The following is a 12,269-nucleotide window of genomic DNA, read 5'->3' on the forward strand; positions in this document are numbered from 1 at the left end:
AACCCCCTCAAAATCTTATACGTTTCACTAAGATCACCTCTCATTCTTCTAAACTCCAATGAGTATAGACCCAACCTGCTCAGCCTTTCTGCATATGACAACCTCTACCTCTCAGGAATCAACCTCGTGAACCTTCTCTGAACTGCCTCCAGTGCAAGTATATCCCTCCTTAAATATTATCCGTTCATTATCACATTGTTGTTTGCAAACTGGCTGCCGCGTTTCCCACATTACAACAGTGACTGCACTCCAAAAGTACTTCATTGGTTGTAAAGCGTTGTGAGGCATCCGGTGGGAGTGAATGCAAGTCTTTCTTTCTTCTTTTTTTGAAAGGAGACAGCTCAATAAATAAGTAGTCCTACGGGACTGACATGCCGTGGTGAGTTCAGGATAGCACTCAATGGAAGAGACTTTTCAATTATTTGCTTTGAAAACACTCCTATGACGTGGATCTAAAACACAAATTTATTTTGAGATTGTTCCACTGGCAATAAAGTTTGACATATAGGCTTCTAACAGCAACTCAGTCCTGGATTTGTGTGAACACGATTCTCAGTCCCATTGTTGGAAAGTTAACATTTTAAACAACAGTTAAATGCTCTGGGATTGCAACTCAAGAAGGGTGATTTTAACTCCCTCTATCCATTTGAAAAAATGACGGTACTGAAGTTAAAATCAAGGCAGTAGACTTACTGGCCTGTTTCTACTCCACCACCATTTTAACATAAGAACATAAGAATTAGGAGCAGTAGTAGGCCTTCAATAAGATCATGACCGATCTTCGACCTCAATTCCGCTTTCCTGCCCTATCCCCATATCCATTAACTCCTCTGGAGCTCAAAAGTCTATCTACCTCAGCATTAAATATACTTAACGACTAAGCATCCACAGCACTTTAGAGCAGAGAATTCCAAAGATTCACAATCCTCTAAGTGAAGAAATTCCTCCTCATCTCAATCTTAAATGACCTACCCCTTATCCTGAGACTATGTCCCCTAGTTCTGGACTCTCCAACCAGGGGAAACAACCTCTCAGCACCTAAACTCGGCCCTTCTGCAGGGTGGCCAAGTCATTGGTACCTCCAGACCGCAAAATCCCTTTCCTTAATGCTCTCAGATTCCACAATCCCCTCTCAATCCATCATAGGCAGTTCCTCGGGATCGAGGAAGACTTGCTTCCACTCTTAACATGAGTTCTTAGGTGGCTGTACATTCCAATACGAGAACCACAGTCCCTGTCACAGGTGGGATAGTTAGTCGTTGAGGGTAAGGAAGGGTGGGTCAGATTTGCTGCACACTCTTTCCGCTGCCTGCACTTGATTTCTGGATGCTCTTGGCGACGAGACTCGAGGAGCTCACCACCCTCCCGGATGCACCTCCTCCACTTAGGGCCATCTTTGGCCAGGGACTCCCAGGTGTCAGTGGGAATGTTGCACTTTATCAGGGAAGCTTTGAGGGTGTCCTTGTAACGTTTCCGCTGCCCACCTTTGGCTCGTTTACCATGAAGGAGTTCCGAGTAGAGCGCTTGGTTTGGGAGTCTCGTGTCTGGCATGCGATCTATGTGGCCTGCCCAGCGGAGTTGACCAAGTGTAGTCATCACTTCAATGCTGGGGATGTTGGCTTGGTGGAGGACATTGGTGCGTCTATCCTCCCAGGGGATTTGTAGGATCTTGTGGAGACATCATTGGTGGTATTTCTCCAGCGACTTGAGGTGTCTACTGTACATGGTCCATGTCTCTGATCCATACAGGAGGGCGGGTATTACTACAGCCTAGTAGACCATGAGCTTGGTGACAGTTTTGAGGACCTGGTCTTCAAATACTCTTTTCCTCAGGCGGCCAAAGGCTGCACTGGCGCACTGGTGGCGGTGTTGGATCTCGTCGTCAATGCCTGCTCTTGTTGATAGGAGACTCCTGAGATGAGGGAAGTGGTCCACGTTGTCCAGGGTCGCGCCGTGGATCTTGATGACTGGGGGGCAGTGCTGTGCGGCGAGGACACATTACCAGATCACAGGATTCCACTCCCAGTGCTCCCACACCTGGCACTCCCTCCCAATATTCCCATACCAAAGTACCCCTCCCCAATGCTCCCAGGCAGCAACAACCCTCCTCTCCTGCCAGATCCCACCAATCACTCCTAGTCCTTCCAGACTCCAAGCTCAAACACCCAGCCCTACCAAATTCCAGAAATGCCAGAAAGCACTTCACAAGCAATAAATTACTTTGAAGTGCAGACATTAAGTTCAGAAGAAGGGGGCAGAACCTTAAAATAGGAGCTAGACTGTTCAGGTGTGATGTCAGGACCCAAGTGAACCATTTTGTGCACAGCAAGATGCAACAAACGGTAAGAAGAGGAATCAACAATTAATCTGTTTTTCCGGTGCTGTTGGTTGTGGGAGGAATATTGGCTGGGATCCCAGGAGAACTCAGTTTGTTTCTATGGGGTCAAAATTGATCAAAGGCAAGTTCCGCCCATTTACCATCAACAAGAGCACTAAGATCTTGACGTTACTTTGGGCGGAACTTTGGTCACAAAATAGAAAAAAAAACGCCCGGCGGGAAAAATGGATGTTGCATGTGGATCCTCGGCGGAAAACGCAGATTTAGACCAAGGCTGCAAGTTGGGCCTAGGGAGGGGGGGGGGGGGGGGGGGGAAAAAAAAAAAAAAAAAAAATCGCAAAAAATATTTTTCACAAAAACAAAAAATAAAAAGTGAACATTCACAAGACCCTTTTGTTGCGAATCGCTGTCAAACAAATTAAAAATAAACTTTAATTTACCTTTTTTGAAATTTTTCATACCTTCTAAGGGCTGCTTTTCCTTGGTGTTTGGGTCACCGCTGTGACCAAACTCGGGTGGAAGCGCTTTTTCCAGTCTTGCACGCCGGAGGTCCGTTCCTCAGCGGTATTTCAAAACCGCTGGGGGAAGGCTTCAATGAATTTCCTGCCGATCCGTTTTCCGCCCAAAATGGCGAAATAGCGCCGCAAAACCCGTGGAAGGCTGATGAATTTTCAGCCCTTTAAATATTGCCATAGAGTCTTTAAAGTCCACCAGAACAGGTAGACAGGGCCCGGGTTTAATGTCCCTTCTGAAGGACAGCACCTCCCTTAGCATTGTATCTGAGTAACAATTACATTGTGTGCTCACGTTTGTGCTTAAAATGATATTCTCCTTGCTCCCTAACACCCGCCCCCGAACCCCCCCCACCCCGCTCCTGCACCACAATTCCATTGTGTCCTTGTGTGGTCTCATCCCCTCCTCATTACCCATAAATTTGGAACCATTAAATGGAATCATACAGCACCGAAAGAGGCCATTCAGTCCATCGTGCCTCTTCGAAAGAGACAGAAAGAAAGAGAGAGAAAGAGAGAGAGACAGAAAGAAAGAGAGAAAGAAGAGAGAGAAAGAAAGAGAGAGAGAGCGAGAACGAGAGAGAGCGAGAACGAGAGAGAGCGAGAACGAGAGAGCGAGAACGAGAGAGAGCGAGAACGAGAGAGAGCGAGAACGAGAGAGAGCGAGAACGAGAGAGAGTAAGAGAGAGAGAGTAAGAGAGAGAGAGTAAGAGAGAGAGAGTAAGAGAGAGAGAGTAAGAGAAAGAGAGTAAGAGAAAGAGAGTAAGATAAAGAGAGTAAGATAAAGAGAGTAAGATAAAGAGAGAGAAAGTGAGAGAGAGAGAGAGAAAGAGAGAGAGAGAGAGAAAGAGAGAGAGAGAGAGAAAGAGAGAAAGATAGAGAAAGAGAGAAAGATAGAGAAAGAGAGAAAGATAGAGAAAGAGAGAAAGATAGAGAAAGAGAGAAAGATAGAGAAAGAGAGAAAGATAGAGAAAGAGAGAAAGATAGAGAAAGAGAGAAAGATAGAGAAAGAGAGAAAGATAGAGAAAGAGAGAAAGATAGAGAAAGAGAGAAAGATAGAGAAAGAGAGAAAGATAGAGAAAGAGAGAAAGATAGAGAAAGAGAGAAAGATAGAGAAAGAGAGAAAGATAGAGAAAGAGAGAAAGATAGAGAAAGAGAGAAAGATAGAGAAAGAGAGAAAGATAGAGAAAGAGAGAAAGATAGAGAAAGAGAGAAAGATAGAGAAAGAGAGAAAGATAGAGAAAGAGAGGGCGAGAGAAAGAGAGGGCGAGAGAAAGAGAGGGCGAGAGAAAGAGAGGGCGAGAGAAAGAAAGGGCGAGAGAAAGGGAGGGCGAGAGAAAGAGAGGGCGAGAGAAAGAGAGGGCGAGAGAAAGAGAGGGCGAGAGAAAGAGAGGGCGAGAGAAAGAGAGGGCGAGAGAAAGAGAGGGCGAGAGAAAGAGAGGGCGAGAGAAAGAGAGGGCGAGAGAAAGAGAGGGCGAGAGAAAGAGAGGGCGAGAGAAAGAGAGGGCGAGAGAAAGAGAGGGCGAGAGAAAGAGAGGGCGAGAGAAAGAGAGGGCGAGAGAAAGAGAGGGCGAGAGAAAGAGAGGGCGAGAGAAAGAGAGGGCGAGAGAAAGAGAGGGCGAGAGAAAGAGAGGGCGAGAGAAAGAGAGGGCGAGAGAAAGAGAGGGCGAGAGAAAGAGAGGGCGAGAGAAAGAGAGGGCGAGAGAAAGAGAGGGCGAGAGAAAGAGAGGGCGAGAGAAAGAGAGGGCGAGAGAAAGAGAGGGCGAGAGAAAGAGAGGGCGAGAGAAAGAGAGGGCGAGAGAAAGAGAGGGCGAGAGAAAGAGAGGGCGAGAGAAAGAGAGGGCGAGAGAAAGAGAGGGCGAGAGAAAGAGAGGGCGAGAGAAAGAGAGGGCGAGAGAAAGAGAGGGCGAGAGAAAGAGAGGGCGAGAGAAAGAGAGGGCGAGAGAAAGAGAGGGCGAGAGAGCGAGAGAGAGGGCGAGAGAGCGAGAGAGAGGGCGAGAGAGCGAGAGAGAGGGCGAGAGAGCGAGAGAGAGGGCGAGAGAGCGAGAGAGAGGGCGAGAGGGCGAGAGAGAGGGCGAGAGGGCGAGAGAGAGAGAGAGCGAGAGAGAGGGCGAGAGAGCGAGAGAGAGGGCGAGAGAGAGGGCGAGAGAGCGAGAGAGAGGGCGAGAGAGCGAGAGAGAGGGCGAGAGAGCGAGAGAGAGGGCGAGAGAGCGAGAGAGAGGGCGAGAGAGCGAGAGAGAGCGCGCGAGAGAGCGAGCGCGAGAGAGAGAGAGAGAGAGAGAGCGAAAGAGGGAAAGGGAGAAAAAGAGAGAGAGAGAGAGAGGGAAAGAAAGGGAGAGAAAGAAAGGGAGAGAAAGAAAGAGAAAGAGAGAGAGAAAGAAAGAGAGTGAAAGAGCAAGAAAGAGAAAGAAAGAGAGGGGGGAGAGAGAGGGAGAGAGAGAGAGAGAGAGAGAGAGAGAGAGAGAGAGAGAAAGAAAAGAACTAAAGAACGAACTTGCATTTATATGCCTTTCATGACCAAAGGATGTCCCAGAGCTATTTATAATGAGCTGTGTTTTCAGGAGTGTAGTCACTCTTGTAATGTAGGAAACGCAGCAGCCAATTTGCACACAGCAAGGTCCCACAAACAGCAATGTAACAATGACCAGATTTTGGTCAGAATACCATGGCCAGGAAATTTGTTTCGGGCGGAGTTGCAAAATGGTCTGTATTGGATTGATCACCCGTTATACGCAGCATCTGATATGCAGTTCCAACATGGAGCTGAATACCAGGTGCTGCATATAATGGGCAGCCGATCTGATACTGCCTGTTTCGCCCCACCCATCGGTTTTAGTGACGTTGGTCGAGAGATAAATAATGGCTAGGATACTGGGGAGAAGTCCCCTGCTTTTCTTCGAATAGTGCCGTGGGACCTTTTAAATCCACCCGACAGGGCAGAATGGGCCTCAAAAGACGGCACCTCCGACAGTGCAGCACTCCCTTAGCACTGTACTCGAGCGTCAGCAACACTTTGATAAACATCTTTCCCACTTTTAGTCATCAATTTACACCCATCCAACATCTTTCCTCCAACTGCAACATATCATCACGCAACTCGTGTGAAAGCAACAGACTGTACAAAATTTCAATTAAATATAACATGGAAAAGATTTTAAACAGGGACCTAGAAATTCATCTTGGGCGGTGGGGAAAACAGGCGATATCGGATTGGCTGCCCATTATATGCAGCGCCTGATATTCTGGTCCACTGTTGGAACAGATCCAATACAGCCCATTTTGCACATCTGCCCAAAACAAATTTCCTGGCCATGGTATTCTGACTTCAAATTTTCCTCATGACTATAATCCAGCACAGCTCTGATATAATAATTTAAAAAAAGACTTGCATTTATATAGCACCTTTCACGACCGCCGCCGCCGGACATCTCAAAGCGCTATACAGCCAATGAAGTACTTTTGGAGTGTAGTCACTGTTGTAATGTGGGAAATGCGGCAGCCAATTTGCGCGCAGCAAGCTCTCACAAACAGCAATGTGATAATGACCAGATCATCTGTTTCAGCAATGTTGATTGGGGGATAAATATTGGTCAGGACACCAGGGATAACTCCCCTACTCCTCTTTGAAATGGGGCCATGGGATCTTTCATGTCCACCTGAGAGAGCAGATGGGGGCCTCGGTTTAATCTCTTATCTGAAAGACGGCACCTCCAACAGTTCAGCGCTCCCTCAGCACTGCACTGGAGTGTCGGCCGAGATTTATGTTCTCAAACCCCGCGAGTGATATTCAACGTTTGTTTTTTCTTTTCCCAAAGCAAATGTAAAAGGTATTTATAATATTGTTTATAGAGTAATTAAACCTTCTGAGTTTACTTGCTTGGCTGCTGTCGGACAGCAGGGGCCTCTCGGATTTAACATAATTTATGTGTTAAAGAACTTTCATTGTGTAGAGTTTCATCGTCTGGAAAGTTCATCTGATCTCCAGAGTGGTAGTGGAAGAAAGGAAATTAAGATATTCGGCGCTTCCCAACGATAGGAAAACAAGTTATGATGAGTACCGAGATAGAATAGGTAGGAATAAAGAAATTCAGGTAAAAAGAGGGCGGGAAAAAAAGAAAATAGGGAGAAAAAAATATAGAATGACAAAATAAATACAAATGATGTAAAGTTGCTTTTTTCAATGTTAAATTTAAGACTAAAATTAAAATCTGAAATGTACTCTGATGTTTGAGTAGCTTGATTTTTTGCAATATTCATGCAAACTAAACCAATCAGCCCAGGGAGACAGACGTTTCCCTGAATCTGCCAGAAGCCTAAAGATTAAAAATACATGATTTTGAAAACGTTTCAAAGTTGTGCTGTGCGATTACCTCAAAGTAAGTGATGCAGCTCAGCCACATTATACCACGTACACGATTTAGACGCTTTCAACATCTGAAATAATAGTTCAACACATGAACAAACAGATTCTTCTTTGGGGCCCCCCCCCTCAAAGGATTGAGCAACCTCCCAGGCAAGTGAAAATAATTCGCGACTCACCATTATTCACTAAAACATGAAGTAAGAGGTTCTTTGCTTTGAAGTGCTGAACAAACTGCCGTATGGACTGCATCGAAGCAAGCTCTAGGTACATAAACTCCACTGCGAATGAAAAGAAAACAGAATATATATCTCCGTCATTAAAATGTTGCCGTTAACAAATCTTATCAGTTGATTCTGAAAATTCCTCACAAGGCAATATATTTGATTGCATGTATTACATCGAATTACATAGTATTTACAGCACAGAAACAGGCCATTGGGCCCAGCTGGTCCAAGTTGGTGTTTATTGCTCCACACAAGGCTCCTCCCACCTTTCTTCCCACATTACAACAGTGACTACACACCAAAAGTATTCCATTGGCTGGAATATTCCAAGCACTTTGAGACCTCCGGTGTTGTGAAGGGCGCTATATAAATTCACGTCTTTCTTTCTTTTTCTTCATCTAATCCCATCACCATATCCTTCTATTCCTTTCTCCTTCATGTGTTTATCTAGCTTCCCTTTAAATGTATCTACACTATTCACCTCAGTTATTCCTTGTGGGAGCGAGTTCCACATTCTCACCACTCTCTGGGTAAATAAGTTTCTCCTGAATTTCCTATTGTATTTATTAGTGACTATCTTATATTGATGGCCCCTAGTTCTGGTCTCGCCCCCAAGTAGAAACATCTTCTCTACATCTACCTGATCAAACCCTTTCATAATCTTAAAGTTTAGGTCACCCCTCAGTCTTAAAAAGAGCCCAGCCTGTTCAATGTTTCCTGATGGGTATAATCTCGGAGTTCTGGTATCATTCTAGTAAATCCTTTTGCACCTTCTCCAGTACCTCGTTATCCTTTAAATAACATGGTGACCAGAAATGTTCACAGTACAATGCTCCAAGTGCAGTCTAACCACAGTTCGTACAGAAGTTTCACATAACTTCTCTGCTTTTCAATTCTTTCCCTCTCAAAATGAACCCTAGTGCTTTAAAGTACTTTTAATGTTAGCAGATATTGCCAAAGACTGGGCGTACTAGAAACATAGAAAATAGGTGCAGGAGCAGGCCATTCGGCCCTTCAAGCCTGCACCACCATTCAACATGATCATGGCTGATCATGCAACTTCAGTACCCCATTCCTGCTTTCTCTCCATACCCCCTGATCCCTTTAGCCGCAAGGGCCACACCTAACTCCCTTTTGAATATATCTAATGAACTGGACTCAACAACTTTCTGTGGTGGAGAATTCCACAGGTTCACAATTCTCTGGGTGAAGAAGTTTCTCCTCATCTCGGTCCTATATGGCTTATTCCTTATCCTTAGACTGTGAGCTCTGGTTCTGGACTTCCCCAACATCGGGAACATTCTTCCTGCATCTAACCTGTCCAATCCCGTCAGAATTTTATATGTTTCTATGAGATCCCCTCTCATTCTTCTAACTATAGTTATTAAACCTACGGTTAAATCACTGGTTTATTACTTAAGAGTATGGAGCACTTCCACACAAAGAGATGGTTTAATACCTAAAGTCGCCAGATGCTTGGTATAACAATAATTTACATTTATATTTCCATTTAGGATCGATTCAGGGCTAGATTTTTCAGCCATTTTCTCACCCGTAAATGGGCATTACCGCGATGGGCAGGATCGGAGAGATTGTCTCCTTGCCTTTCCCAGATTTTCCTATGGAAGTGATGAGAGCCAGTGAACATACCCACCCACAGAAAAGCAAAACATTGCGGCCGCTGGAATCTCAAGTAAAAACAGAAAATGCTGGAAATATTCAGCAGGTCAGGCAGCGTCTGTGCGGAGAGAGAAACAGAGTTAACGTTTCAGGTCGATGACCCTTTGTCAGAACTTACCCATATACCCATCCATATTTGGGCGGGCATATCGATCGACATTTAATACAAAGGAAATATGTCATCCAAATGTTTTTTTTTTAGTTATTTGCGCCTTGGCAACTCTGGCGAAAGGAATGAAATTGCATTCCAGAGGTGAAGGGACTCGGTAAAAGTTTCAGGGGTCCCACAAACAGAATATGATCTGCCACAGGTTGAATGACTCTGCCAAGCAAGAACAGCTAATCTAAAATTGCTACAAAAACACCCAACCTCTTCAGCTGAGCTGGGGGCAGATGGCAGCACACTGTTGCTGCAAGTACCCTAGGCTTAAAGCACCAAATACCCGAGGCCGACCCCTCAAGTGCCCTAGGTCTAACCCTCAAGTACCCTCGGCCTACCCCTCAAGTACCCTAGGCCTATCCCTCAAGTGCCTTAGACCTACCCCTCAAGTGCCCTAGGTCTGGGGCTCGTGCCCCAGGTCTAACCCTCAAGTACCCTAGGCCTACCCCTCAAGTTCTCTAGGCCTACCCCTCAAGTGCCTTAGACCTACCCCTCAAGTGCCCTAGGCCTGGGGCTCGTGCCCTAGGTCTAACCCTCAAGTACCCTAGGCCTACCCCTCAAGTTCTCTAGGCCTACCCCTCAAGTTCTCTAGGCCTATCCCTTAAGTGCCCTAGGACTACCCATGAAGTGACTTCGACCTACTCCTCAAGTACCCTAGGCCTACCAGCTGCAACTTTCCTCCCACCTCCAAAGAGCAGCTCTCTGGGTCTGCTGGACATCCTGTCAGGAGCCTGCCCAACTAGACATAAATTGGTTGACCCAGGAAGATTCATTGGGGGTGGGAGGACGGTGTGGGGGTCAACATTGAAAGGCCCGAAGTCTGCTTCACCGGGGTTCCAGCAGAATTACTGCTGAAGAGGAATACCTAGCCCATAATATCAGTCATAATACATGGACTGCAAGATCCAGGTTTGTCACTTTTTGCACAAAACAAACCACATTTTCTGAGTGACAGGTGGTGAAATCCCAGCAGCAACATCCAAGTACTTGTTCTAAAGCAGATTGCAGTGATAAAACTGCAGTCATGTGGCATGCATCTTTCTAATAGCACGTAACAAATGACTCAAAGCCCTGCCTGCCAACAGCAAATTCCCAAGTGTTAGCTCGACACTGCTTAAATAATGGAAAGTACATACAAAATTTTGAGACTTTGAAAGATTAGGTACCAGAATTTTTCACGTCAACAGTTTACCCTCAATCTTTTCTACACTACTCCATTCAGTTTTCAGCCTTTATAGCAACCATCCCAAATCATCTTGATTAAATAGGGTAGAATGCACAATGAGGTCGGTTGTACAGGGTTGGTGGCAGGAATGGGCTCAATGGCTTTACGGCATAATCCTGTTCTTAATTCATATTCTGTAAAATGATGGAAGGAGCATCTCCTTTAAAAATCAACACTTTAATGTGCTTGCATTTGATTCTACCTATCAAACCGGCCTAATAGACCCTCATCATATTGTTGAAATATCTCTGCAATCGTTTTCATCTAGTGAATTAACTTTGGAGTGTAAGGGCTGTTCTTTGCAACAAGTTTGGAACAGAAGTGGTGCCAGTTTACGTTAACTCGGTTTCTCTCCCCACAGTTGCGGCCTGATCTGCTGAGGATCCCCAGCATTTTCTGTTTATATATCAGATTTCCAGCATCCGCAGTATTTCGCTTTTGTTTTCGTGTTTAATTCACTGCCACTTCTCATCCAGGAAGGCCCACCTTGAAGAAGTTCTGCTCTTCCCTCTGACGGAAGTTCTGTTTGCCTCTTTCATCTTGTTCGCCTTCATTGCTTTCTGCTTCCCTTCTCGCGTTTGATCGTGTAAAACCTGCACATCTCCAATATTTTCCAGTTCTGGTGAAAGATCACCGAGCTGAAACGTTAACTCTGTTTCTCTCTCCACAGATGCTGCCTGACCTGCTGAGTACTTCCAGCATTTTCTGTTTTTATTTCAGATTTCCAGCATCCGCAGTGTTTTGCTTTTGTATAAATTGTGCCAGATTGAATTACGACTAGTAATCCAGAGAACGTAAATTCAAATCCTACCATGGCCATATAGGACATTTTTCAAAATCTAGAAATTGAAAAGCTGGCATCGGTAAATCAGTATCGGATTGTCGTAAAAAACCCAACTGGTTCACTAATGTCCTTCAGGGAAAGAAACCTGCCGACCTTACCCTGTGACTCCTGTCGTGTCTTAACCAACGATCCCAATGTGGTCATGTCTTAACCAACGATCCCTTTAAGCTGTGCGGCCGTGTAGCGCACGGGGACTGGCTTTTAAATGGAAAAAACACGCATACGCAGAATTTTGAACGCACTACACAGCTTGCTAAACTCCCTCAATTTAAAAAAAATTTTTTTTTTTTAAAGAGGGGTCATTGGTCTTAACTGCCCCCTGAAGTGGTCTAGCAAGCAACTCAGAAGCATCCAACAATTAATAAATAAAATAAAAAGGAAACTCTCAAAATACATGAAGAGGAAGCAACATCTATTTCTTTCTCCCCACCTCCCCAGTTTGCACCCATTTTCCTGCTGTCCTGACTGCAGTGTTTGAGCTGATGCAGTGTTTGTGTGCGAACCTAGTCAGTAATTATCAGCGGGTTGTTGATTGCGTGCGACATCGCTGCTGGCGGACCTGGTTCTCATCCTCATCGTGACTGTGTTAGACTTAAGAAGCTCAACTTGAAGTCGAGGAGGCATTTTACAGCCCTCTGGACTCAACACTAAGTTCAATGATTTCAGACCATAACCACTGCTCCCATTTTTTCAGACGGCAATTGTTGCTGATGATTCTCTCAGTCCCATTTACACTTGCACTAGACCGATCTCTTGTTTATTTACTTGTCCCGTTACCATCTCCTTTCGCCTCGCACCATCATCCCTTTTTCCATTTAATCTCTCCTGCCTTCCACCCGATCACAGACCTTCCCTTTTGTTCTTCCCTCCCCTTCGCTATTTCCTCCGCCGCGGTACTAGCTTAAAACCTGTTACATCTCGAG

General features: G+C 45.4%; 1 protein-coding gene across 4 annotated transcripts in view; it reads right to left on the reverse strand.

Moving 5' to 3' along the window:
* The window catches only part of dhrsx (dehydrogenase/reductase (SDR family) X-linked), a 319,469-nt gene that overhangs the window by 131,437 nt on the left and 175,763 nt on the right, over positions 1 to 12,269 (reverse strand). For all 4 annotated transcript variants that reach the window (XR_011595705.1, XM_070892525.1, XM_070892524.1 and 1 more), the window contains exon 4: positions 7,390 to 7,491. Coding sequence is in view for 3 of the 4 variants with exons in the window: in XM_070892525.1 (XP_070748626.1) it covers positions 7,390 to 7,491 (102 nt within the window). In the remaining variant the exon portion in view is untranslated. The remainder of the gene's footprint in view (positions 1 to 7,389; positions 7,492 to 12,269) is intronic.

Source organism: Pristiophorus japonicus, chromosome 10, assembly GCF_044704955.1.
Source record: "Pristiophorus japonicus isolate sPriJap1 chromosome 10, sPriJap1.hap1, whole genome shotgun sequence".
Classification (NCBI taxonomy): domain Eukaryota; kingdom Metazoa; phylum Chordata; class Chondrichthyes; family Pristiophoridae; genus Pristiophorus; species Pristiophorus japonicus.